Raw genomic sequence first — 27,809 nt, forward strand, 5'->3', positions numbered from 1 at the left:
TTGGCTTAGGGCAAAAGGCCTAAGATTGCAGGCATCCAGGTTCAAGAGCTTCCTTGGCTGGGGAACCCACCGTGGGGCTTTTTGCCAGCCCAGCCTACCTTCCTGGTGGGGACCTTCCGAGGATTAAAGCTGGAGGGGCTGCGTTACATTTTCCGATCCTTTCAAAGGTAAATGCAACAGGAACACCTGTAAAAAATGAGAAGCCATCGTGGGCAAGTCCAACAGGCACTAAATCCTGCTGCCTTGGCTACAGACAGGCGAGGTGGAAAGAAAGGACCTGCAAAGGGCTAAACAAGAGAGAAGGAAAGAAGTTATTTCTGATTTAAACTGTCTTTGGCACAGGGGGAAGAAGAGTGTTCTTCTCCGACAGCCTCCCCTTAATAGGAATGCGAAAAGACCAGCCTCAACAGCTCTTTAGATTGGGCCCCTCCCTCTCCGTACAAATTGCCCTCCCTTCTCCTCTTTCTCACTCCCCTTCCTTTCAAGTTGATGCAAAACTCTCCCACCAAAATTGTATTTATTCACGGCCGGTGGTGCAACTCCGGGGAGGTTTCTGCCAGCCTGCAGCTGCCAGGCAAGGAAGCAAGGAGCGGGCAGTTTTTGGAGAACCTGCCCTGCCAAAAGGCTCAGCTCAAGAGACAGGGGTCAGTGGGACATTCCCCTTGGGGGAATGTGCTCTAGGGGCTGGTGGAGAGAGAGAAAAAATTCAGGAGAAAAGCTGGTTTGGAGGGGAAAGCAATGAATGTCCGATTGTTTCTTAGGTGGCAGAAAAATTCAGGAAGGATTTGAGAAGTGTTTTGTTTTTTTCTTGTCTTGCTTTATTTTATTTATTTATTTATTGATCAGTGGGAAATTGTGGACTTTTAAGATCTAGGACATCCAGAAATGTGATTTTTATTATTAGTATTATTATTTTAAATCGTCGGTAAAGTAAACAACTCTGCCAAATTTCCGATCTATGGGTAGATTTGAGTGGACAGCTTCAGATATCTGCGCGTGGGACCTCAAAGAGACTAGCAGGAGCCCAGATTCTCTCTTCCCTTCTCCTGCACCTGACTCTCCAGTCCTTCCTCCCCTTTGGGTCTGCCCCTGTTTCGAAGGGGCCTCCGCCTGCAACTTTTGACACGTTTATTTTTTGCCCAAGGAGAAGGAGATGAAACGGGGAATGCCGGTCGACCTTCTGCTCTGAGCTGGCAAGTTAGCTCCAATTGTTGTTTTGAAGAAGCTGCTGGCCGAAGGGGAGGGACTTCTCAACGGTGGGTCGCTTTGGCATGGTGGACGTTCAGCGGGCCACCCAAAGACGAAGCGGGCCAAACTGCTGGCAAGGGTTACATGTTGCTTGCAAATGAGGTTAGCTTGGGGTGACTAGGAGAAGAGCCCGTTTGCAGAAGAGACCCAGGAAAGGCAAAGCCGGCATCCCAAGTCTGATCCATTTGCTGATTTCCACCTTGAGAAGGTGGCCTGTCTTGCTTGAAGATGACGTCCCCAGAAGAGAGGAGACGATACTGGGGTTGGTTTGTTCTGGCGATGCTGATCTGCCAAGAGTTCCCGAATTTCCCGCGGGTGGCGGCGGCCAAGAAAGAGCGGAAGAAACCTAAGGAGCCTAACCAATACGCGGAGTCTCTTTCCAACACCACTCTTTCCAACAGTGAAGAGTTGAACGGACACGCCAAGGTAAGGGAGCGAGGAAATCCAGGAGATTTGGGTGGAGTTGCTTTTCCCACGGGGGACCCCCCTGTGATCGGGGTTTCCCCAGATGAGACAAGGGAAGGTTGGGATTCCCGAGACTTTTCTAATCCTCCTAAAAGATAGCGGTTCTGCCCAATGGAGCCCTGTGGTTTTCCCCAAAGGCCTTTTTCAGCAGAACGTGGGTTTGGAGGGGGTGACGTTTTTGAGGTCCGGTTTGATGACGTTCAACTCTGGCAATATGCGGAGGATTGTTTCAGCTGTGGGTGGAAGGGCTGAGGCGGCTGTTATGCTCGGAGACCAGGAAAGGAAGCTTCTGTTATCCAAGACGGCGGATCTGACATCGGCAAGACCTCCATCGTACCCTGCTTGTAGGATTTCCCCCGTGATAATCTGCCGGGTGGGAAATGGGGACAAGGGAAATTGCTCTGGTCAACCCGAGCAATCTCGTCATAACTTTTGGAGAGATTTCCTCATGACCCAGAAACCTGAGCAGAAGAAGGGGAGGGGTGGAGAATTATAATTTCTATGACTCTCCTTTTGCCAGGGTTGTTGGTGATGATGGCCAATAAAGAATTCTACTCTACTCTACTCTACTCTACTCTACTCTACTCTACTCTACTCTATACTCTACTCTACACTAGTCTGCTCTAGTCTATTGTTCTGTTCTATTCTATTCTATTCTATTCTACTCTACTCTACTCTACCCTACTCTTATCCTTATCCATATAGAATAGAATAGAGAGTTGGAAGGGACCTTGGAGGTCTTCTAGTCCAACCCTACACCACTTCAAACAAAGGGTTATCCAACATCTTTTAAAAAAACTTCCAGTGTTGGAGCATTCACAACTTCTGGTGGCAGGTTGTTCCATGGATTAATTGTTTCTTTATCCTTATCCTATTAGCACAGCCGTGGGGGCAGCTCTCTGGGTGGGGAGTATTCCATAACTACCAGCCCCCCCAATCCCCATAGGCCAGGCTGCTAATTCCAGCCCGCTGGACTACAAACTCCATACTTGTGGGTTTGATGGGAGAGGGAATCCAAACCATCGCAAAAGGCAGGTTGAGAATGGAGGGGACGGCGGTTTAGAACAAGTGGGATTAATTCAGGGAGGGAGAGGTGAAGGGGGAGGTTTATAACATTACGAGCCCTCAAGGTTTGTGTTAAGCGTGCAAAGGGCAGAAGTAACTTCACCGTATCTTTCCGGCAGCCCCTCCCAAAAACCAAGCTGCCAAAATAATAATAATAATAATCAGAGTAGACAGAAGTGCTTATTTGCATCCAATGTCGTTAGGGGCTCCCTTCAGTTTACCTAAACTATGCTTCCTTTACCCCCTCTAGTTTCATTTGCTTACACCTTGCTTGCCTAATCTAGCCGGCAGTTTCTCCCCCCGAATCCTATGGAAGTCCCAGCGAAAGGAAGCCAAGGCAAAATAGCAGCAGTCAGCAAAGAGAAATAATTAGCCAACATGTCAGGGGCTAAGCCTGGCTGGGAAGAGAGTCCCTCCAATTTTACTCATCCAGGAGGAGGAAAACTATCCCCTTAATTACAGAAAAGAAACCACCTATAAGACCAAAATGAAGTTGAGAGGGATGGAAGCAGGAGGGGGAAAAAAAATCAATCAATCACAAAGAACTCGCAGGATTCAATCGTGCCTCTAAAAGTTCCACTCCTTCCTAAAAAGGAAAGTTTTCCCAGAGCAGCTGGAGGCCCTCAAAAGGAAGATTCCTATTATTTTTACTTCCATTCCCTTTATTTCAACTTCCCAAGGCGACTTGTGTGTTTAAATAAGAACAAAATTTACATTAAACTTAGACAAAGTTTAAATAGAGTTGGGTCTGTCTGGGGATGGATTGCTAAATGCTACGTGCATCCATGGTCAGAAGCAGTCTATCTCTAAATGGGATTAGGAGATAGGATTCAAAAGGATTTTTTTTCTCCCCCCCTTCCCGCCTTGTCAAATAATTTTCCACTCCTGAAGTTGATGATAGCAATGAGTGTTTTATAAAAGCATTTTTTTTTAAATAAAAGAGGATTTAACAAGCAGAGAAAAGTTATCCCCACCCTGTTTGGGATCTCTAGACTTCTGTTGCCTTTGTGAATGATGAACTGGCCTTGAATTGCAAACGCTAATCCTGCACTTAAGACCATAAAAGGCAAATGGATTTCTGGACGATTTGCATAAATCACGGAGGCTTTTTGATTTATCATCCCACACGGGCGCTACATTTATCCTGCTGAAGCCCTGGAAGAAGCCACTGCAAACCCTGCCCACAGTCATATATACACCGAAGAAGTCTTTCATTGATCTGACTGTCAGCACAAAAGAGACAGGTGGTTCCCAAGACTGGTGGTCCTTACCCCAAAACTGGTACGACGGTTGGCAACGGGGGTGGGATTCAACCAGTGCTACAACCGGTTTGGTGAGAGTGCGTTTTGACCAGAAAAGTTGTCGCAGCGAACCGGGGTTTGGTGTCAGCTGCTCTTTGGAGCTACCGGTTCTATAGAACCGGACCAAACCGGTAGCATCCCATCCCCTGGTTTGCAAGTGGCGATCACGCAACCCTAGGATGCTGCAACCGGCATCACCTGGTTGACGAGCGTCTGAATTTTGATCATGTGACCTTTGGGAGGCTGAAATGGCCGTAAGTGTGAAAAAAACGGCCACAAGTCATATTTTTTTTTACAACGCTGCTATAATTTTGAATGGCCAAAATGGTTCCTAAGTCAAGAAGCACCTGTGTTCTGACCTGGCTCCCAAACACGACAAACCCTCTGCAATTAACTAAATGTCCCCTTTATTAGAAACACCAACAGCCCCGGGGAAAAAAGTCTGTCCCTCCCTCCCTCTCTCCACAGGCTAACAAGTCTGTCTGGCCGGGAGATGAATAGTTGTCTGCCACATCTCTTCATCTCCGCCCCCTTCCTTTTATTCCCAGAGCTAGGGTAGGGCTTCACTAGCAGCAGTGGCTCTTTCGTCCCAAGGACCGGCCCATAGATTTCCACTGCTCTCCTCTCCTCTGCCTTCTGTGCATCCATGCATCAGGCACTGGACCCGGCTGTTCCTCTTCTTCCTCATCAGCCACCTCCAGACCTGGGGGCTGTTGACTCTCCATCTGAGGGCTGAAGGATGGCCCAGGCTCTGCCTCTGTCTCTCTCTCTCTGTCCTCCCTCTGTCTCTCTCTCTCTCTCTCTACACACACACACACACAGAGGCTAACAAGTCTGTCTGGCGAGGAGATGAATAGTTGTCTGCCACACCTCTTTATCTCCACCCCCTGCCTTTCATCCCCAGAGCTAGAGTGGGGGCTTCGCTAGCAGTGGTGGCTCTTCCGTCCCAAGGACTGGCCCATAGATTTCCACTGCTCTCCTCTCCTCTGCCTTCTGTGCATCCATGCATCAGGCACTGGACCCAGCTATTCCTTCTCTTCCTCATCAGCCTCATCACCTCCAGACCTGGGGGCTGTTGACTCTCCATCTGAGGGCTGATGGCTCTGCCTCTCTCTCTCTCTCTCTGCCAGCTCCAGTCCCTCTTCCCCCTTTGAGGCTGGCCCTGACTCCCACGCCTCCTCCTCCTCTGATTCGGCTGCTGGAGGGTCCGGAGGCCATCAGGCCACAACAACCTGTACCTCACTTGTGATTTGCACTTATGATCTTAATCTATCCTGGTTACGACACGGGCGTGGAAAAAAGTAAACTCAAAAACAAAACGAAAACCACACAGTTCTAGATTCCCAGCCCACAAAAGATTCCCCCCCCCGTTTGTTTTTTGGGGGACTTTGCAACCTGAACCTCTTAACTGGAGATGTGGGAAAAGCTCTGCCAATCAGGTGCTCTTGTCAGAGAACCAGAATGCTTTGATAAGGAAGGTTTTTCGTCCTCCATTTGAAAGGCCACCTCCGTTTTATTGAACGGCGCCACCCAACATTTGCAAAGTTGCAGAGGATGTGGTGTCCCACACAACTTGCAGGTGCTGTGTCTCTTGGCCAGCATGGAACTGAAAAAAAAGATAATTCCCCAGCTCCGAGGGGTGCGATCACAATAGTAGCAGTCTTTAAAACCCCTAATAGGTCCTTTGTTCCGACAAGAGTTTCAAAATACTTTAAAATGCCATTTATTGTTAAGCTGTGGTTGTCTGCGCAGAACTAGGTAATTATCCCCGGTGGTTAATTAACTAACTGGGGTAGGATTGGGAAGTAATTAACCTCCCGGAGGGGAAGGCAGGACGTATTCTCTAGACAGCCATGAAAGGCAATTTTGTCTACTGTACTTAGAGTTGTGGGTCAATTGCTTGGGAAGAGTGTAGTTTTATAACAACAACATGCTTTTCCTAGATCAGAGACTGAGTTTTGCTTTTCAGGATGGAGCTTATACGTGCGGTGAAAGGCGCTGTGAGCCAATGGTTGGAGAGGAAAACTTAGCAATAACAAAAGGGCCTGGTTGTGTTTATTTTGCACTTGGGTATGGTACCATCAGTTGCAGAGGAAGCAAGGTTTCTGCTAGATCAGAGAAAAGAGCTTGTGTGAATTCCAGCTTCCACAAGCTTTAGCCAACATGTCAACATTGAAGGATGATGGGATTGGAGTCCAGGAACAACAGTTCTTGGGAGGCTAATCTAAGTAGAGACGAGTTTTTGAGAGGCATGAGTATTAAAAATAAAAGTTTTTTTTTCCCTATCCCTCAATCCAAAGAAGAAAAACACACTGGCAGACTATAACTATTGGCTAAAAGAGTGTCCATCTCAGGCTTATCTCAATTGACCAGAGCGGGTTCCCCTCCCCTCACTTCTCTCTCCCTCTCTCCCTCTCCCTCTTTCACTCTCTCTCTGTCTCTCTCCCCCTCCCTCCCCTTCTCTCTCTCTGTCTCTGTCTCTTTCTGGCTGCTGAAGCCAACATTTGCCAAGATAAAGAGAGTCTGGCACATTTATTCACTGGATTGCCCATGCTGGGCCAAGAGGATTAAATCATGCTGCCACTAGGGCAGAGCGATCGTTTTAGCCATCCATCATGTTGCTGGTGGGGCAGTTGGGCAGTGGGCTGGCTGCAAGCAAAGGAAGCTAGGGACGCCAAAGCGGGCAGGCAGTCACCAGCCATCCAGAGCTCCCAAGCTCTGCCAGCCCTTGGCAGGGACACCCCTTCGGCGTGGATCAGGAGCCCAGTTTTTGTTCAACAGAAGAGCAGCTGCTTGGCTCATTTTTGCTTGCTTTCCCATGCTGTAACCCACACTTTGTGTAAGGGAGAAGTTGTTTGGGTTCCTCCAACAATTTTACAAAGAAAAAATAGAGTTGAGATGAGCCCCAGACCACTTTCTTCCTTCTTCCAATTCCTTCATTTGTCTGAAATGGTACCGGTATATATTCTGCATTCTCTTTTCTTCCCCTCTTCTGCATTCTATTCTATTCTATTCTATTCTATTCTATTCTATTCTATTCTATTCTATTCTATTCTATTCTATTCTATTCTATTCTATTCTATTCTGCATTCTATTCTATTCTATTCTATTCTATTCTATTCTATTCTATTCTATTCTATGTTCTACTCTGCATTCTATTCTATTCTATTCTATTCTATTCTATTCTATTCTATTCTATTCTGCATTCTGTTCTATTCTATTCTATTCTGCATTCTATTCTATTTTATTCTATTCTGCATTCTGTTCTACTCTGTATTCTATTCCATTCCATTCCATTCCATCCCATTCTATTCTATTCTATTCTATTCTATTTTATTCTATTCTATTCTATTCTATTCTATTCTGCATTCTGTTCTACTCTGTATTCTATTCTATTCTATTCTATTCTATTCTATTCTATTCTATTCTATTCTATTATTCTGCATTCTATTCTATTTTATTCTATTCTGCATTCTGTTCTACTGTATTCCATTCCATTCCATTCCATTCCATTCCATTCATTCATTCATTCTATTCTATTCTATTCTATTCTATACTGTTATCTTCTCTTCTTCTTCTTCTTCTTCTTCTTCTTCTTCTTCTTCTTCTTCTTCTTCTTCTTCTTCTTCTTCTTCTTCTTCTTCTTCTTCTTCTTCTTCTTCTTCTTCTTCTTCTTCTTCTTCTCCTCCTCCTCCTCCTCCTCCTCCTCCTCCTCCTCCTCCTTCTCCCCCCCGTTCCCTTTTGCCAAGAAGCTCATTTCACGGATAGCAATTTGGGGTCCCAGGGAAAACGGTAGAGAGACTTGATCCCGTGCCAGCAAAATCTGCCTGGCTACAGGGTGTGCCTGACGGATCTAACATTGACACTAATTATTCAATTACTGTGGAATGTGCTTAACGCTCCGCTGGAAGTGACTCGGGTTCCCCTCCTGGCTCACCGTGCAGACAGCTGTGGTTCCGCAAACATCTGCCTGGGGCAACAGAGGCCGAGGAACCCGGGGATCTCTTACCATTGCCTCCCCCAGTGGCTCTTTCATTTATGAAAGGGGAAGGGGGGGACGGTGCCTGAAGGGGCTATCAGAATCCAGGAGTTACCCTCGGAAAGAGGACTGTATCCAGTAGCGGGATTATTATTTTTTTTACTACGGTTCTGTGGGTGTAGCTTGGTGGGCGTGGCGGGGGAAGGATACTGTAAAATCTCCATTTTCCCACCCACCCCCCACTCCTGGGGGAAGGCAACGGCAAAATCCCCATTCCCTCCCCACCCCAGTAACCTGCTTTCCGGCTCCGTTCTCCTATGCAGGGCAACCAAAGAAGAGCCAGCCGATCAGCTGGGACTCAATGGGAGGCGAAGAAGAGATGGGGTTGGCAGGGCCAGTTGGAGGCGGTATTTGCCAGTTCTCCCAACGACCCAAAATTTCCGCTACCGGGTCTACAGAACCGGTCAGAACCTGCCGAATACCACCTCTGACTTTATCCTTAGCAACTTCTCAAATGGGAAAAATGACAGGAACCGTACTGAAAATGTGAAGAAGGAGCGGGGTTTTTTCCCTGTCTCTCAGTGCCCGGCTAATCATACGTAGGTTTTAAGATGACATTTGCACCCAAGATAGCAATAGCACTTAGATTTATATACTGCTTCACGGTGCTTTACGGCCCTCTCTAAGTGGTTTACAGAGTCGGCCTCTGGCCCCTCAACAATCTGGGTCCTCATTTTACCCACCTCGGAAGGACGGAAGGCTGAGTCAATCTTGAACCTTGGTGAGATATTTTTATTGAAGAGAAATAAATCTCATTTTAAGTTTTCGAGACTCTCCAGTGATTCTCACCAGGGAGCTTCTGCCTTCTGGTGCCAATCCATTTGTCTCCATCCTCACTCGAGAACAAAATAGTAACAGAATAACAAGAGTTGGGGGGGACCTCGGAGGTCTTCTAGTCCAGCCCCTTGTTTAGGCAGGAAACCTTATGCCATTTCAGACAAATGGGTGTCCAATCTCTTCTCGAAAAGTTCCAGTGATGGAGCATCCAGAACTTCTGGAGGCAAGTTGTTCCACTGGTTAATTGTTCTCGCTGTTAGGAAATTCAGGTTGCTTCTCTCCTTCATTTCTTTCCATCCATTGCTTCTTTTTCTGCTTTCTGGAGAATAGATTGATCCCCCTCTTCTTTATGGCAATCTCTCAAATATTGGAAGACTGCTCTTGTATCTATCACTCCTAGTCCTTTTTCCTCCCCATTAAACTAGACACCCCTAATCTCTCTTCTGCCTGCTCCCCTTTTTTCCCAAGGAATGCAAACCTGCATCCTTTCCGCTCCTTGGTTATTTCCTGCACATCTGGGATTGTTGCTTCATGGATTGTCAGCTGACAATTCCGTGACAGACGTCTGGCGGGGAAACTGTGATTGAGTAGAGCCCATAGGCTGGTCTCTGTGGGCACATCCAGCTGGCAGAAATAGATGGGATTGGTTTGACACCTTCTTTAAAGCAGACCCTGGCCTAGCCTGGGGTTAGCTTAAACAACATTCCCCACCCCCAATTAGTAAATAAAGTAGCAATAAATCAATTGTTGGACTACAACAATGCAGTTCTTCACAGAAGCCAGCCTAGATAATGGCCTGGATAATGATCCTTTAAGATAAATGGGTAACGATTTCCTGGATCTTTGGGACTAGCAGGGCCAATAAATGAAGCAGAGACCAAATGCAAGAGACATTAGATGCATTTGCAAAGTTCCAGCAAATTGATTGGAAGCCAAATCTAGTAGATGTTGAGAAAATGTTTAGATGTGGCCGGTTAATACGTTTAGCTGCACAGATAGTATCTTTTTCATCTATGTTTAAAGACTTGTGGTTTTATCTTATTTTTTCATTGGTTGGATTCTTCAGTACACCATTATATTTTGATGGCTTAATCAGAATTGCATTATGTCCTAAGGAAGCACATATGGTTTGTTCGTTTCTTTTCCTGGTCTGTGGGCCAGTGGTCTATTGTTCTCAAATCTTGGTGTTCCCCAGCTGTATTTTCTTTTTAAGAGCACTGGTACAAATTGCTGTTTTGTAAATTGATACAGCCACTTCCGTACGTCACGGCTGGCTTTTAACTCCCATGCTTCTTTCTACGGAGTGATCGCCATCTTACTTTTCCTCTTTCATCACTGATCCTTTTTCATTCCCACAGAGATGCAATTAAAAAACAAACAAACAGAAAAAAAAAGGACAGGGGAGGGAATCTGCAGGCTATGAATTTCATAACCCCTCCTTCCTCTGTGGAAATTTTGCTTCTTGGATTTCAGATCCAGAATTGGGAACAGGAAGGTTCATGAGGCAATCAAGGGGGTGGAAAAAATCTTTCTGCCAGCCTGAAGGATCTCAGTGTCACTTTTTTTTTTTCACTCTTGCTTCCTTTAGATGCTAGAATCCCCAGACCCACGCATCACTGATCCACGCAAGACATGGATTTCATTTGTACAGCGTCCAGGTGATGGCAGCAACTCCAAAAAGAAATGCAAAGGGAAAGATAAAAAAGTAGGTCATTTCTGGAATCTTTTGGCTTAGCTGGGGATGATAATGGTGACCAAGATGGTCGAGGCATTAAAATGTTGCAGCGGGGGGAGGGTCTTTGGACTTTCTAACTAGCCAGATGAGCAATTGTTAGCTATCCGTGTTTCCCCCCAAAATAAGATCAGGTGTTATATTAATTTTTGTTCCAAAAGACGCATTAGGGCTTATTTTCTGGTTGGGTCTTATTTTCGGGAAAACAAGGTTAATAATCAGTGTCAGACGGATGATGTAGGATCTGCAGAAAATGTTGCCGCAGTGAGTGATTGCCCTTAATACGACCCTCCATTGCACGCTTGCGCTCCTTCCCTAATTTTCCTTGCTGGTTTATTTTATCTCCACCAACTTTCCATGATCCGGGATTTTCATGGGCTCCTTCTCTTGAATCTCCCCTTTCGGTCTCACGTGGGAATGCATGCACACCAGAGAAGAAGGTTCTTCAGCCTTTCCTGCAGTCATTACTCAGGAGGCACTGATCTGATCCCTAAATGACATTTCCAATGTGAATCTGGTTTGTGGCAGATCTGTGAGGTCTCTTTCCTTCAAGGAGCTGTCGGTGCTACGCCGGGGTCCTTTGGGTCGCTGCCTTTCTGCTCATTTTCCTCAGCCATGATTTCAATCTGTCTCATTTCCGTTTCCATTTGAGAAAATCCCACACCTTCAGAGAAGCTTTCTTCCCAACGCTGTATACAATTCGAGGGATGCAGTTTTGCTCAATGGGCCATGTGGACAATTTTCTCCAAAATGGGTGCTATTTTCTAAAATGGGTGTTTTCTCACCGTTACATACATATTAGTCTCCAAAAAAACCCACTTTACCTAAAGATGGAATCAGCAAAAATAGCATGGATGTAGTCACCAAATTTGATTTTACTCGGATTAAGGGAAAATATGTTCAGAATGGAAGCTTTTTCATGAAAAAAAAGAAGGGAGGGTTTGTATGCACCATTACTTTTCTTCTGAACATCTAACAAAGCTGCTCAAATTTACACTTTTCTTTTCTCCGTTGTCCTCATCTTTCCCTAGATAGATAGATAGATAGATAGATAGATAGATAGATAGATAGATAGATAGACAGACAGACAGACAGACAGACAGACAGACAGACAGATATATAGATGTAGGGAGGGAAGGAGGGAGGGAGGGAGAAGTAGGCAGGCAGGCAGAGGCTGATAAAAAATTATAGATTCTGATAGATAGATAGATAGATAGATAGATAGATAGATAGATTGATTGATTGATTGATTTTTGGTGTTGCCATGCTGCTCCATTATGCTATCGATCCCAGCTGAGTCTTTGGCCAACTCTATGCCCAAACAATCCCTGACATTTTGTCATTTTCCCAGTTGGATATCCTGTATGCTGTGGGGAAAGACTGCAGGAAGCAAGCAACATTGACCAATTCCCTGGAGAATGGCTCAGAAGCAGTGGGGATGATCTTCAAAGTCTTTGGCCCAGCTTAACAACGTCCCTTGATTTTTTTCCGAACAGGTCCAAATCAAACCATGAATTTGGCATTTGACTAATGAAACGGCAAACTTCTCCTTCGGCATAAGAAAGTTTCTGAACATCTTCTATTTCTCTGCCTTTTTTTTTTTTTCCCTAGCGTGGTCTTGCTGGACCTCCAGGCCCGCCAGGTCCTCCAGGGCCCCCTGGCCTTCCTGGGGCTGAAGTCACCCATGAAGTCTTAATGCAAGAATTTAAAGACATGTTAAAAGGTAAAGCAGTTCTTTTCCGGCTCTTTGGCTTTAACTAGAAAGGGAAAGATCAGTTCCGGGGTAATTGCAATTGCATTTGCCATCCTTTTCCTTCCAGAAGCTACTGAAAGGCGGGCATCTCCAGTTCTCCCAGCCCATCCCAGTGAGATGCCGGTGATGTTGGTGCCCCTGGAGGAGCTGTCTCTCTACCGGCGAGTGGAGGAAGCCTTCCATTGCAAGCTCAAGGGTCAAATCATCGTGGACAAGAAAACCTTGATGGAACTCCAGAATTTTCAGATGGTGAGGTCAAACAGGAGCCCTTATTAGTTCTTTGGGGAACACACACACACACACACACACACCACAGGGCTTGATTACAATGCAAATAGATTTGGAGTTGGCTAGTAAGACTAGGGAACGCAGTGGCTCAGTGGCTAAGACGCTGAGCTTGTCAATCAGGAAGGTCAACAGTTTGGCGGTTCGAATCCCTAGTGTTGCCACGTAACGGAGTGAGCTCCCGTTCCTCGTCCCAGCTCCTGCCAACCTAGCAGTTCGAAAGCATGTAAAAAAAATGCAAGTAGAAAAATAGGGACCCCTTTGGTGGGAAGGAAACAGCGTTCCCTGCGCCTTCGGGGTTTAGTCCTTCCGGTCACATGACCACGGAGACGTCTTCGGACAGCGCTGGCTCTTCGGCTTTGAAACGGAGATGAGCAGGGGCTGGGAATGAACACAATTCCCAGCATTGAAATAAAAAGAGAGTTGTTGGGACGAAGCGTGGGCTTAATTACGGTCTTAGGAAGCCTTGGTCAGAACAATCCTAGAGTTTGTAGACTAGACTGGGTGGTCGGAAGTAAAAAGTCTCCAAAAAGTCAGTGGCAACCATTTATATAATGTTGCCAAAAAAACAACAACCTCTACACGGTCTGCATATCCATGTGGTCATCAGCAATCAAGGTTGCCCAGAGAAGATTTGTGGTAGGCCTAGTAGGAAAGCTGTGGAGCTGTATTGAATGGTGTTGGCTTGTTCCAACATTTGTTCTCTTTTGTGCCAGTTACATTTTGCCCTCCCTTTGTATGAGTTCTTATGAAAGATAGAGCCTCTGTTCCTGGGTTCTATAGCAGCTTAGCCTTTTTTAAAAAAAGAAATAATATATGGTGGAGTGGAGATTAGGGGGTGGAGTGGGGGGAAGTGTCTCTTGGAGTCCAGGCAGGGTCAAAGTTCCCTCCAAGGATAATGTTGGTGCCACTCTAATTGGCGTGGAGAAGACATCTTAATAGCCATCAGCGCACAGGCGAAGGTTGAATTGAGGCAGGCTGTGCTTTTCTAATTGAGCTTGGCAGATTTCTCAGACGCCTGCCCTGCCAGCCGGCACTCTCCGTGCCATCTTCGGCGGGGCTGAGCCAGGTGGGTTTTAGAGCATTTTTTTTTTTTTTTTACAATGAGGTATCCGAGGCACGGGCTGCCTGTGGGCCCAGCCAGCCCGACGACAGAGTCCTGGCTGGTGGCGATGAAAAGAAAACGAGGCCTATCGTCACCCTTTCGTCGGGTGGGCGCATCCACAGCCATCACTGCGCAGGACTCTTAATGGGCGTCTGATCCTCCTGCGTCAGCGAACTGCCTTTACGAAGTGCAATTCTGATGGCTTTGAAGTATGTTTTCTCCTAAGCCACTGGGACAACATCCCTGCAAGGAGACCACGTGACTGCCCAAACTTAAGAGAGGGGTGACAACCTTCATTCAGGAATGTCGATCTTTTAAGTCACCAAAAAAAAGGGAGGCGTCTGAAGCACGCGGAGAGGAATATCGGGAACTTAGCAGGCACCCCAACATTGGGAAAAAGAGTGTTTAAAACCAAAATTAAGCAGGAAGGGTTTCATACCTGATGCAGAACAGGGAGTTGGACTACTAGACAATCTTCTATTATCGCTTCAGATTCTAGCATAAACGGCAGCCACCCTACTATACTGATTTAATGCCACTTTATAATGTTAATAGGTGGTTAATACTACTTTATAATGCCTTGGTAAGATCACATTTGGAATATTGCATGCAGCTTTGGTCGCCTGGATATAAATAAAGATGTTGAGACTCTAGAAAGAGTGCCAAGAAGAGCCACAAAGAGGATTAGGGGACTGGGGGATAAAACATACGAAGAACGGTTGCAGGAACTGGGTATGTCTAGTCTAATGAAAAGAAGGACCACGGGTGACATGATAGCAGTCTTCCAATATTTGAGGGGCTGCCCCAGAGAAGAGGGGATCAAGCTATTCTCCAAGGCACCAGAAGGCAGGACAAGAAGCGATGGATGGAAACTAACCAAGGAGAGAAGCAACCTAGAACTAAGGAGAAATTTCCTGACTGAGAAGAAGCAATCAGAGGAACCAGTTGCCTCCAGAAGCTCTGGCTGCTCCGTCAATGGAGATTTTTAAGAACAGATTGGAGAGTCATTTGTCTGGAATGATATAGAGTTTCCTGCTTGGGGGGCAGGGTTGGACTACAAGACCGCCAAGGTCACTTCCAACTCTGTTATTCTGGTTTTTTTTTTTTCTGATTGTGCTCAGTTGTGAAATCTTCAGATGGAGGAGGATGGGAAAACTGAGGTTGGTATGTAATGCTTTGAGTAAGTGTAAGATAGCTGGTAAGAATTCTAAACAATGAATGTTATTCCTATTGTGATAGAAGAAGAATTGCATTGCATTCCTTCAAAGCAGCACTGAGAGAAGGAATCTTAGCTGACTTGGAAGTAAAGTAAAGTATTAGAATTCAGTAAGGGAGGCTTAATGCCACCTTCGCGGGACACTTTCAACCAGTCCTATAATTGAGGAAAATGAATATTTTATTCCACCCTCAGCATATTCTACCCTAGACCACTGGGCCACCGATTCCAAACACCAACATGTAGGTCTCTCAGACGTGAAATCAAAAGATGCTGGGGGTTTGACCCTGGGACAGATTAAGAGCAAAGCAGATAACAGATAATCAGAGTTGGAAGGGACCCTGTAGGTCATCTAGGCCAACCCCCTGCCCAAGCAGGAGACCCTACACCATTTCGGACAGATGGGAATCCAATCTCTTCTTCAAAGTCTCAAGTGATGATGCTCCCACAACTTCCAAAGGCAACTTCTGTTCCATGGGTTGGTTATTCTCCGTCAGAAAGTTTCTCCTTATTTCCAGGTTGAATCTCTCCTTGATCAGTTTCCCATCCATTATATAAGCAGCAATTTTACTCCTGAGCGACAACCATGGAAAAGAATAGCAAAGCATTCTGGGACAGAGGAATGAGTTAGAAGGCAAAGATGGCTCCAGGCTGAGATCTGGTTTGTGCTTCACATTTTTCTTCCTAAGCGCTTGGGGAGTTTTTAAAGAGAAATCAGCGAGGAGGTAGAAATAAGGAAGAATTTTTGTCTTGTCGCTAGGCCAGAATTAAACAAAGGATGGCAACTCCGTGTTGTAGCGTTTGAACCCAAAAAGATTCAGTGCTCCAAATGCAACACGTTGTGCACTTGGAAGTGTGGTGGTGGGGGGGAAATGTTCAGGGAGGCTCACATAAGTATCTCATGGCTGCATCCCCCTTCCCCAGCTATAATTAAACCAATTTTGCAATCTTTGAGGCTTAAGGGCTGTGTCAGGGAAACTGGCAGATTGTTCTAACCGGCCGAGCAGTTTAACCTATTAGCGTATCACGATTAATTCCATTCCTTCCCAGAGCACCACATTAATTCTTTCTCTTTGTGAGTGTGTTGAGAGACCGGGAGCGAGACGTGAAGAAACAGGAATGTTTTTTCAAGCGGCAATTTACTGGTGCCGGAAAACTGCTTTCTGTTTTCAAGTCAGCGGTTTTGAGGGGAATTAAGTCACTGCCTTCTGATTTTTTGTTTAATTGGTTTTAATGAAACAGGCAAAGGAATTGGGACTGTCAGAGAGCGCTGCCATCTCCAGAGAAGAGGGAGGAGTGAACCTTAGAAGGGGATCAAAGAACCTTGAGGAATATTGAGACAGAGAAGCCCGAGTCTAATTTCTTCCTCGTCCACTTTCTAAACCGGTATTTCTTTTTTAAACTTGGCCACTTTTGAGATAGGTGGACTTCAACCCCCCAGAATTCTCCATAATGGCTGGAAAATTCTGGGAGATGAAGTCCACTCGTCGTAAAGTTGCCAAGTTTGAAAAACACTCATCTGAGCTTATGCCTTCAGCACAGGAGCCTTTCATAGCCATCGCGCACATCCGTTGTAACCTTTTGGCAAACAGACATTATAGATTGTTTTCAGACTTCTTTTGTCACTTTTTTCCCCAACAAAACAAGCCCAGTTCAGTTCAGGATCATGAGGCAAGGAAAAGAAATGGGGGTGAGCCCAAAATTCTTGAATACCCAGCCCCGTTTTTCTGCTCCCACTAAAGTGGTTTGCCCCCCAAGTCTGCCATAATGTCCTGTAATCTTCCCCAGTCTGATTGCACGCCATGTCATATAATGGCTAAGCAGTAGTTAAGTAAATATGATCTAAAAGGCTAAAGTGAGGGTTTGGGGGGGAGGAAAATAAGGGGGGCAGAATTCTGCCTCTGCCTACCAGCATCCATTGGTATTCATCTGGCTAGCGTTCTGTCAAATGTGTGAGAGAGTTGAGGGCTGTTGGGAAACTGAAACAGTATTTGCTGTGTGAGCAAGAAGGAGACAGTATGGAGCCTCGGTGTGGCTTAGCTCAACTGTTCTGTACTAAAGCTGCTTGGTGCCCTCAAACTAAAACCGAAACTCCTCTCCTCTGCTTGTGTTTTGCATTTGGAACAGATTTCTTTTCAGGTGGGGAGGGGGAGTAGAACTCTTTAGCATCAGAGCGTGTTAATAATAATAATATAGGAAATACTCTAAATGCTCTGATGGTCATTTTGAAAAATCCTTTCTTAGTGAGCAACAGTTCTGGAGATTTTGTGATGATGCGTGAGTGGTCTTTCGCTTTTATATATATATATATATATAGATTATTATTAATATTATTATTATTATTGCCATGTCAGAATTGGGGAGGTGGCAGCTAACTTGGCAAGGTAAAATCGTGTCTCTCTGCCACCTTTCCAATTCTGACAGGGCAACAATAAGATGCCACATTCATAGATTTCCACCACCTCCCCCCCAAAAGTTCAGTAAAGTTCATTTCTCTTCCCCACCCCCCCACTCCCGAATTTGAGCCAAACCCGCATTGCATGAGCCAAAACTAACAATAAACATGCCACGCTGGGTTTATTTTAACTTAACTCCGATAATCTTCCCTGCACGCAGCCTGTCTAGAATGAGTCGCTAAACCAGTGGCTTTAGGCCTGCTCAATTGCCCCAACCGCTCTTTATAAAATAACAAAAGACCCCTGAGCTTTAGGCTCTGCAGAAGAAAGCAATTTAGGTTGCTTGGGGGAGGTGTGAAATTGCCTGGAGCACTTTTGGGCTAGTCATCTTTTCTTTAAATTTTTTTTTTTTAAAAAGACTTTTTGGGGGGCTCCTTTTGAAATCCCACAGATGTTTTGCAGACATAAAAACAACAACAGGTCTCCAAGTATTTGTCCATTTGGCTCTGCTGTTTTTCTTTCAAAGGTTTTTGGGGATTTTACACCCCCACACCCCTTGCCTTTCCTTTATCCTTCTTAAATTGGAAATGTTGGTAATTGAACCTGCAAACCTTTTGAACATAAAGATGTTCAAACCAGTGAGGTAAAAATCCCTCTCTGTGTGATGACCCAGAGTGTACCACCAACGTAACAAAATCCAAAACGTTAATAAATGTCCTTTCATGCCTCCAACTTGGCCCCGCTGTTCAATAATACTCAGTTGGAGATAAAGCGTACTCAAAAAGAGTCTTCAAAAGAAAGCAATGCAGTCCAAATTTAATGAGCAGATAGAGGTGAAATAAAAAAAACCAAACAAACTACAATGATGAAATTTCCACAACGGAACAGGAGAAGTATTTACCAAATTCAAAGGAGATAACAAGGCACAGTCTGTTGGAAGGACGCCAACCAAGATAACTTCAGACCAAAATAAAACACGCTTTGTTTCCAGCGTTCGCCAGTACGCAGGTCCAAACTCTTATGCAATTCTCACACCTGCAGCCCATGAAGAGGATCAAGGCCCTCTCCTCCCGAGTAGACCACATCTCTCCCTTATCCTCTCCTCCCTGCGTGCTCTAGGATGGATTGGGGATGGGCCTGGGTCCTCCTCTGACTGCCCAGCCGGCCTCTGTCCTTCCCCAGCCTCCTCCACAACCTCCGGAGCCACACTTCCACTCCCTGTCGGCTGTTCCTCCTCTCCCTCAGAGTCAGTCTCCACCAGGGGCATGACACTCTGCGTTAGCTGAGAGAGCTCAAGGCCAGGCTAAAGGTGGTGACCCTTTTGTAACTGCACAATAAAGATCTTTCCAAAGTTCTGCACACAAAAAATGCACCTAAGATTGTGCAAAATCTTGTTTTCTCTGACATGTTATTGTCCTGGGTTGCTTGACTGCATGGATTTGGCAGCTTCTGAAACAATTTTTAGAAAACTCAGTAGATATGTTGCCCTCAATGTCAATGCAAGAGCGAGAAGATGGGATTGTGGATAGGAGACCAACAGGAAATCATCATGGAACAAAACAACAGGAAATTACTTCAGTTCTGTTGCTAAGAGGTAGCTCAACACCATCATCAGAAGTTGAGTTTTAGGGTCTTACCTGTTCATGCAACACCAGTTATTCCTTTCCCAAAGAAGGCAAAGAGAAAGCTGAGAGGAAGCACAATTTGGTTTTCCAAAATTCATATAAATTCTGGGTGGGAATTTGTGAGCTGCTGCCATTCTGTCAAACTTGATGAGACAATAGAAGAACGGAATGGCACAATAAACAATGACAGTTCTGCTAAAAAATATTCCCAGTCTTTTTCCTTCAACTTTACTGAACGTACATTGTTTTGCATTTTTTTTCCAGAGGACAGTTCTCATTTCTGAGGTTCTACTTATGTAGTTATGAAAGTGACTAGGAGGGGCAGAGAATCTCATGACAGGTTCTGTCAGTGTACAATTCTCTCTCCTGAATTTTGCAGCCTGCTAGTCTCCCGAGGGAAATATATGTGGACTTTTTTTTTTTTAAGATCAGGAAGCATAGAGACTAACAGAGAGCAGCCATTAGCAATCCAGACATTGACAATAAAATAAACAAAAATACTTCAAGAAAATTTGAAAGAAATTTCAAAAAGCTTGCTTTAAAAAAAACCTCAGAAATTCCTTTTGCACAGGAATATAATTTTCAGGAACTTTAAAGGCATTTATTTATTTTTTTGGGGGGGAGAGAAAATTGGAAAGGCTGAAGACAGACACAATGTATATAAACCTAGCTGATTACACCTCTTGTATATGATGGAATGGGAATAAAGAATGGTTGAACTGGTGGGAATAACATTTCAATTCTATTTTCCCCCTCCCCTTTCTCACACAGCCTTTAGCCAAAGGATCTTTTCTCCGAGGATCCGGCTTAAATTTAACAACTGGGAGGTTTACAGCTTCAGTATCTGGCATTTATCAGTTTTCAGCCAACGTCCATGTAGGTAAGTGATAGAATTTATTTATGGTATGGGTTCAAAAACTATTTTTTTTCCTTTCCATAGGCAATTTTCTGGTTTAAGAGAATGAATATTACCCCCCAACCTCCCCCCCACAAATCTATGCCGCTAAAGATCAATGGCCGGAAAACACAAGATGCCTTTTGCTCAAAGAATGGACAGAATAAAATCAGTGGAAGAGTCTGGTATACATTTTACACTCAAACACACATTCAAAATTCTTCTGTGAGTTTATCCTGCATCATTATTTTCAAATACTGATAATTATTGGGTGCTGCTGATAATCACGGGCATAAAAAGCCTTACTAGCTACAGATCCTAATACATTTAAAGCTTGGGTTTTTACTACCAGTAACTTCTATGTTTAACATGTTGCATAAAGAACATTTTGTGGACAAGAAAAGAAACAGTGGCTAAATTTGTCCACTGTTTTCCTTTTCAGAGAACAGTGAGGAAGTGTATGAGATTAATTGATGCCGGAGATGGCCAAGCAGACAGGATTCATGCACGAGCTTAGTTACACAATGCTGTGGTGCTGAATCTTCAGGACCCTGGACAGCTCCAAGCATACAAATAGCCAGGCCTGTTTTATCCTTCTTGGGCAGTTTATAACAAAATGGTTAACATGAAAAACAATAATAATAAACATATAAAAATATAAAAGTTATAAGAATTATGATTAATAATACAAGGCAAGATTGAAATTCCAAAAGCCCCTGTTGGCAAACTGTTATTGTAATCTCTATATATAAAAGCAAAATACCCCTCACGCATCAACACAAAATCTCCAGAACCGTAAAGCCTACAAACTTGAAATTTGGCACGTATGTTCCTCTTGGCTTCTAGGTGCTCACTAAAAAAGGATTTTTTGAAATAACCATCAGAGCCATTAGTATTTCCTATATTATTATTATTAACACGCTCTGATGCTCAGGAGTTCTACTCCCCCCTCCCCACCTGAAAAGAAATCTCTTCCAAATGCAAAACACAAGCAGAGGAGAGGCGTTTCAGTTTTAGTTTCACAGCAGCAAACAGCTTTAGTACAGAACAGCTGAGCTAAGCCACACCCAGGCTCCTTGCTGTCTTCTTCTTGCTCACACAGCAAATACTGTTTCAGTTTCCCAACAGCCCTCAACTCTCTCACACACGGACAGGACGCTAACCAGATGAATACCGATGGATGCTGGTAGGCAGAGGCAGAATTCCTCCCAAAAAACTAAGCCCGATCACATAGTTTCATAGCGAAGCATGGGTATCCAGTTAGTCAATTCATAGAATATTTACCACGGCTTCAATCCCAAATCATTCCAAATATTAACCCCAATTGGTCCCGGATGGAAGATCCATGTTAGTTTCTTAATTCCACCTCTTTATCAATTGCTGATTAATTCGATACAATAAGCCCAATCTCCAAAGTCCATCTATCAATTGGCTTTCATCCATCCTCAGCCTTCCATCCTTCCGAGGTCAGTAAAATGAGGAGCCAGATTGTTTGGGACAATATGCTGACTCTGTAAACCGCTTAGAGGGGGCTGCAAAGCACCGTGGAGCAGTATATAAGTCTAAGTGCTATTGCTATCTTTCCCCCGCAAAAAAGACAAATAAGATCATTCCTCAATATTACATTTAATTTCTCACTCTCCTTCAAGACCCTTAAAAAGAAGAGAAGGACCAGAGGAGACAGGATAGCAGTCTTCCAATATTTGGGGGGGCTGCCACAGAGAGGAGGAAGGGGTCAAGCTATTTTCCAAAGCACCCGAAGGCCAGACAAGGAATAATGGATGGAAACTGAACAAGGAGAGATTTAACCTGGAAATAAGGACCATTTATTTCAACTGGGCCAAGAAATCGTGGTCAGGATGTAAAATCGATTGGAAGGCCAATGCTGGAAAATCCATTCCTTGTGCACTGAACGTTCTTGAATGCTCAAACAGAAATGCTTCCTTTTCAACATTTTTTTCTTTTCTCTCCAAGACCACAGTGAGCTGAAAAGTAAACTGCAGCTCCGAGCAAGAGATAATGTCCGAATCTTGATCTGCATTGAATCCCTTTGCCACCGATATACGTAAGTATATTGAAGTGCTCGAATTGTGGGTTTGTTTTATCCAGGAACACTGGAGCTCTACCACAAATTAGCTTTGACATTTTTATTCAGTTCCTCCTGCCTCTTCTTTCCCAGGTGCTATGAGCTCTTTCTTTATATGCTTTTCTATTTTCATGAGTGTCCTCTTCCTTATCCCATCATTCCAGTTTATTCCTTCCCTCCAATCCTCTGTTTTTCAGCTTTTTTCAATCTCTTTAGCAGCAGAATTCATTGGGCCCCTTTTGGCTCCATGGCCAAATGAAGGAATACATCACACACTTAAAAGAGTTTTATATTTCCGGGTTTTCACTAGCCTACTAATGTCTCTCTTTTGGATGCTGTATTTTAGTAAAAACTATAGCAGCCATTATCTGGAAGTCACAGACAGGAAAATGAGAGCATGAGGCAGAGACAATCAAAGATGCCCTTTACAATGAAACTGAAATCTCCCAGTTAAGAATCATGGTTTAGAATAGAATAGAATAGAATAGAATAGAATAGAATAGAATAGAGTAGAATAGAATTCTTTATTGGCCAAGTGTGATTGGACACACAAGGAATTTGTCTTTGGTGCATAAACTCTCAGTGTACATAAAAAGAAAAGATACATTCATGAAGAATCAAGAATCATAAGGTACAACACTTAATAATAGTCATTGGGTACAATAAACAATCCAATCATACTAGGAAACAGTCAATAAAAATCATAAGGATACAAGCGACAAAGTTACAGTCACAAGTGGGAGGGGATGGGTGATACGAATGATGAGAAGATTAATAGTAATAGTAGTGCAGACTTAGTGAATAGTTGGACAGTGTTGAGGGAATTATTTGTTTAGAAGAGTGATGACATTTGGGAAAAAACTGTCCTTGTGTCTAGTTGTTCTGGTGTTCAGTGCTCTATAAGCGTCATTTTGAGGGAAGGAGTTGAAACAGTTTATGTCCAGGATGTGAGGGGTCTGTAGATATATTTCCTGCCCTCTTTTTGACTCCTGCAGGATGCAGGTCCTCCATGGAAGGCAGGTTGGTAGCAATTGTTATTTTCTGCAGTCCTAATTCCTCTCTGGAGTCTGTGTCTGTCCTGTTGGGTTTCAGAACCAAACCAGGCAGTTATAGAGGTGCAGGTGACAGTTTAATAGCGACACGTACAGTATAGTACTTATTAGCATCTTTAAATCTGTTGATCATTGATTGGCCCACAGTAGGTGGCAGCACCCGTCTATTCACCTTAATTGATTTCAAAGCCAAACAGTACCAGGCCTGATTAATATTTGGATTGGAGACCACTTGGAAATCTTACGTTGAAAAGGGAAGGCAGAAAACGTTCCAGAAGAAGGCCATAGCCAATGATTTCTTTACAGTTGGCCAATAATCAAGATGGGCTTGTCTTGAAGTCCCTGGGAGCAGGGTTACTCTTCAACCCAAAGACCTTATTTATTTTATCCCTCAAAAACATTTCCACCCTTGGCTGAAATTATCCCAGAGTGGTTTGCCAGACTGAAAGGAAATGAGGGGGAAAAAATCAATTTGCTGGAAGAAGGAATGAAAAAAAAACCAGCAGTGGTTTTTTTTCCCAACAGTCTGATATCTACTGTAAGGCTGCACTGAAGATTGCAAATGCCCAGATTGCTCTTAAGAGAGGAGAAAAATTGGATTGTTTCTTTCTTTGAACTATTTTTGTGCAATGTTGGCATCTCCTACCCTTTAAGACCATGGGGAACAAAGACAACACAACTTACAGTTAATATTGCCGAGTTTATACATCTCTGCTCAGAAATAAGCCCCAATGTGCATAATAAAACTTCTGGCCAGTTTGGAAGAGGCTCCATATTTTTTCCCCCAAAACGAGGCTTGTAGAAGCCTAGGGCAGAATCCGCTAAAGAAGTCGTGAAGGGGAGGGGAGAACAAGGGCTTGTAGTACTTCAGTAAGTACTATAGTTTACCAGACTGTAACCTGTGAAATGTGGCCAGGTTTGTCAATCTGAGACCCTCCATCTTACTTGATGTCATCTCAGTAGTTGGATCCTGGCCAGAAAATGACTGTCTCCTTCATTTTGTCCCTGCCTAGATCTTTGGAGGTTATCACTGGGCTGGAAAGCAACAGTAAAATTTTTACCGTTTACGTTCATGGATTGCTCCAACTCCAGGTAAGGATTATGCAACAGATGGTTCAGATTAATTCTGAGATTTCCAAGAATTTTGCCCCCAGTCTCTTTTCTGTGTCCAAATGCTGCCAGCCACACACTCTCCAGGTGTGTCCAGTTGTCCTGTCCAGCGAGTCCAGTTCCAACCAGGGCATTCTAGGAATTTACACTAACTTAAAGGCTGGGTGTCAGAGGACACCGGGGTGGATGGTTATGTCAGAGATCTTTTGTCACCGAGTGAGATGTCATCAAGATTCAATTAGTTCTTCTGGATCCCCTGCTTGAGAAAGGGGCTGGACTAGAAGACCTTCAAGGTCCCTTCCAGCTCTGTTCCGATTGACCGTCACAAATATGAACCAGTTGCCAAGCACTCAAACTTTGATCCCATGACCAATGGGAATGCTGCAATGGGCACAAGTGTGACAAATGGTCATTGAGCCATGGTGGCCCAGTGGTTACAATGCAGTACTGCAGGCTACTTCTGCTGACTGCCGGCTGCTGGCAGTTCGAGTCTCACCGGCTCAAGGTTGACTCAGCCTCCCATCCTTCCGAGGTGGGTAAAACGAGGACCCAGATTGTTGGGGGCAAGAGGCTGGCTCTGTAAACCACGCAGAGAGGGCTGGAAAGCACTGTAAAGTGGTATATAAGTCTATTGCCCTTCCTTCTTTCCTTCCTTCCTTCCTTCCTTCCTTCCTTCCTTCCTTCCTTCCTTCCTTCCTTCCTTCCTTCCTTCCTTTCTCCCTCCTTCCTTCCTTCCTTCCTTCCATTAGAATGCAGTATTGCAGGCTAATTCTGCCAACTGCCAGGAGTTCAATCCTGACTGGCTCAAGGCTGACTCAGCCTCCCATCATTCCAACGTAGGTAAAATGAGGACCCAGATTGTTGGGGGCAATAGGTTGACTCTGTAAACCACTTAGAGAGGGCTGGAAAGCACTGTAAAGTGGTATATAAGTCTACTGCCCTTCCTTCCTTTCTTCCTCCCTCCTTCGTATCTCCCTCCCTCCCTCCCTCCTTCCATCCCTTCCCTTCCCTTCCTTCCTTGCTTCCATCCATCCATCCATCCATCCATCCATCCATCCATCCATCCTTCCATCCATCCATCCATCCATCCATCCATCCATCCATCCATCCATTAGTATTGCAGGCTAATTCTGCACGTAGCCAAGAATTTGATCCTGACTGGTTCAAAGTTGACTCAGCCTTCCATCCTTCCGAGGTCAAATGAGGACCTGGATTGTTGGGGGCAAGAGACAGACTCTGTAAACCACACAGAGAGGGCTGCCGAGCACTGTAAAGGGGTATATAAATCTAAGTGTAACTGCCATTGCTACTGTTATTACGTCACTTTTCCCAATAATGTTGTAACGTCAAACATTCCCTAAATGAATGCTGTAAATTGAGGGTTACACGTATACAGTTTTCTGCTTGAGCAGAGGACTGGACTAGATGACCTCCAACTCTGTTATTCTGATGTGTTGATTGAGCCAACAGAGGTTTGGCATCCATGTCCTGTACGTCGCACTCATTTTTCCTCTTCCTGTCTCCCGTTTTCCTTCGGCATCTACGGCACAGGCTGGACAATACACCTCCATCTTTGTGGACAACAGCGCTGGGGCCCCCGTGACCATTCAGAACGGATCTGACTTCATGGGCATGTTTGTGGGGGTCTAATTCCCAAGACAATCTGCCAGGGAGAAAGAGGGGGGGAGGAGAAAACGCACCCGGCCGTCTGATGGACAAGCTTGAACTCTGAACCCTGCCTGCCCAAAGGACCCGCCTTCTCTCCGCCATTAGCGTTCTGCAGCCAAATGAAGCAAATGTCTTCTACCCCCCCCCCCCCGCCTCCCCCAGGAGGCCTAGCAAACAATCCAAGAGAAAGAGAAGATCGTTTTCAACGCGGAACCCAAAACCCAGATCTACTTCCCTTCCAAGGACAGATTCCAGATTTTCCATCTCAGTTCCGAGAGCCAAGGAAATCTCTCCCTCTCTGATTCCAACGAGGCGGCATCAGAGTTTATTGGTAGAATCAGTGTTTCTCCCCTATATTGCATGCTCAGGGGATCTGCCTAGTCCTTGAAAAGCTGCTGCCAATGCACGTCGACAAGTTGATGGGCAAACACTCAAGTAACATTGCTTATGTCCCCCAGCTTGTGTTCCAAACCAGCCAACCAGATGGTTGTGAAAAAGGTGTCAGTAGGGCAGCCAAATCCTCTCCCTTTTCTGATTCCCAAGGAAACGAACAGTGGGTGATATGCTGAGAATGGCCTCAGAATTCCTCTCTGTTCCAATTCAAGGCAGTTCATTTTCTGATCCTCTTCTCATTCAGAGTTGGGACCCTTTTAGATTTACCTTAATATTTACAAAGGGCTTGCAACCTAGGGCCAATTTATACCTGGGCGAAGAATTCTTCCGGTAAGTCATTTTATTAGGAGCAGCTAATTTGACCTTGAGTGGTTTCTAAAGGGGTAACGCTGCAGGGCCTTCCATAAACGTCTTGGAAAGGAGCCTTGGAAAGGAAGCGCTTGCACTTTGGTTGCAGGAAAACCCGGTTTTAATTCTCAGATCTCTGGAAGGGCCAGCAAAGCTTCTTACCCAAAATTCTGGAGAGCAATCAAAGTGGCTCAGAAAAAAAAATGTTTCCCTCCAAAGGAAGTCTGAGATATAATGATTGAAATAATTATACCGGCCAAATCGAACCTGAAATGGTAGATTTTGATTTTGGGCTAGGAGACAAGACCATGTCAATTGAAAAAATGACATATCCACGCTGGCATAGTTTAAGTAGCAGATTCTCTCTTCTCACATTTGTCATTTGTGTTACACTCTTGATATCTGCTTCCAGTGGTTTTTCACAGTTTACTACCATGCCTTGGTACCAGGGTGGGCCTGCGTGTGTGCTTTTAAACGGACCCTCCTTAATTGTTATTATAATGGAAAGAAGTGTATATTATTTAAACTCTTCATGCTTGACCTTAAGATCCCAGCCTTAGCATCGGAAGGGTGTGCCAAACCAGATCAAAGTGAAGCTTCAACATGAACTGAGACAGAACTGCTGGCTTTGTTGAGATCAATTGCAAGTGAAGGGAGAAGATAAACATGATTCTCTGCCTCGCACAGACCCCAAAAAAGATGGACACACATGTACACGAGAACTGCAGGGGCGAATAATCCACTCCCATTTTTAGAGAGGGCTGAAATCAAGCGTACAACCTTGGATTGTTGGAAAGGGACAATGATGCGACTTGGGATGGTGCTGAAGAAGAATGGCAGGCAAGCCACCCCATTCGGACTTTCGTGGGATTTAAAGGGAGTTAGGGAGCTTGGTATGTGTTCCTTTTCCTTTTCTTTGGGGCTGCTGGACATCTTGAGAAACACACAATGTTCTCAGGATAACAGACGGAATTGTAGAAAGAAGGATCCATGGACATTAGGGTCCCCATTCTTTTCTTATGTTCATTCCTGGCCTAGATGATCAAAACAATGGACCTTTTTTCCTGCTGGCTGGGTGACCCTTTTTTATTTGATTTGATTTCGAGGTTGAAGAAGATGTTAAAAAAAAAAATGGAGCGGAGGGTGGGGAACACATTTTCAAAGCAAGTGCGACCATTATAGCGAAATGTCTTGGCTTTTCTTTACTGTCTTATGTTTTAATAAGATACATAAATAAATCTGTATATTTA

At 44.6% G+C, this 27,809-nt stretch overlaps 1 protein-coding gene across 1 annotated transcript; it reads left to right on the forward strand.

Annotated features, from left to right (window-relative positions):
* The first annotated feature begins 503 nt into the window (after window positions 1-503).
* Window positions 504-27,809, forward strand: C1QTNF12 (C1q and TNF related 12). Its single transcript, XM_026681587.2, has 8 exons — window positions 504-1,674; window positions 10,484-10,600; window positions 12,239-12,350; window positions 12,448-12,629; window positions 19,779-19,887; window positions 21,877-21,967; window positions 24,054-24,132; window positions 25,702-27,809. The coding sequence occupies exons 1-8, from the start codon at window positions 1,477-1,479 to the stop codon at window positions 25,798-25,800; spliced, it is 987 nt and encodes a 328-aa protein (XP_026537372.1). The 5' UTR covers window positions 504-1,476; the 3' UTR covers window positions 25,801-27,809.

The sequence above is a fragment of the Notechis scutatus genome, chromosome 16 (genome assembly GCF_049901735.1).
Source record: "Notechis scutatus isolate UNSWTSFEM ecotype Mainland chromosome 16, rNotScu1.2, whole genome shotgun sequence".
Lineage (NCBI taxonomy): Eukaryota > Metazoa > Chordata > Lepidosauria > Squamata > Elapidae > Notechis > Notechis scutatus.

Coding starts and splice junctions, on each gene's coding strand:
- C1QTNF12 (XM_026681587.2), top strand. CDS start 1,477: ATGACGTCCCCAGAAGAGAGGAGACGATACTGGGGTTGGTTTGTTCTG. Junction 12,351..12,447: donor ATTTAAAGACATGTTAAAAG/GTAAAGCAGTTC, acceptor TTTTCCTTCCAG/AAGCTACTGAAAGGCGGGCA. Junction 19,888..21,876: donor TTCAGCCAACGTCCATGTAG/GTAAGTGATAGA, acceptor TTTCTCTCCAAG/ACCACAGTGAGCTGAAAAGT.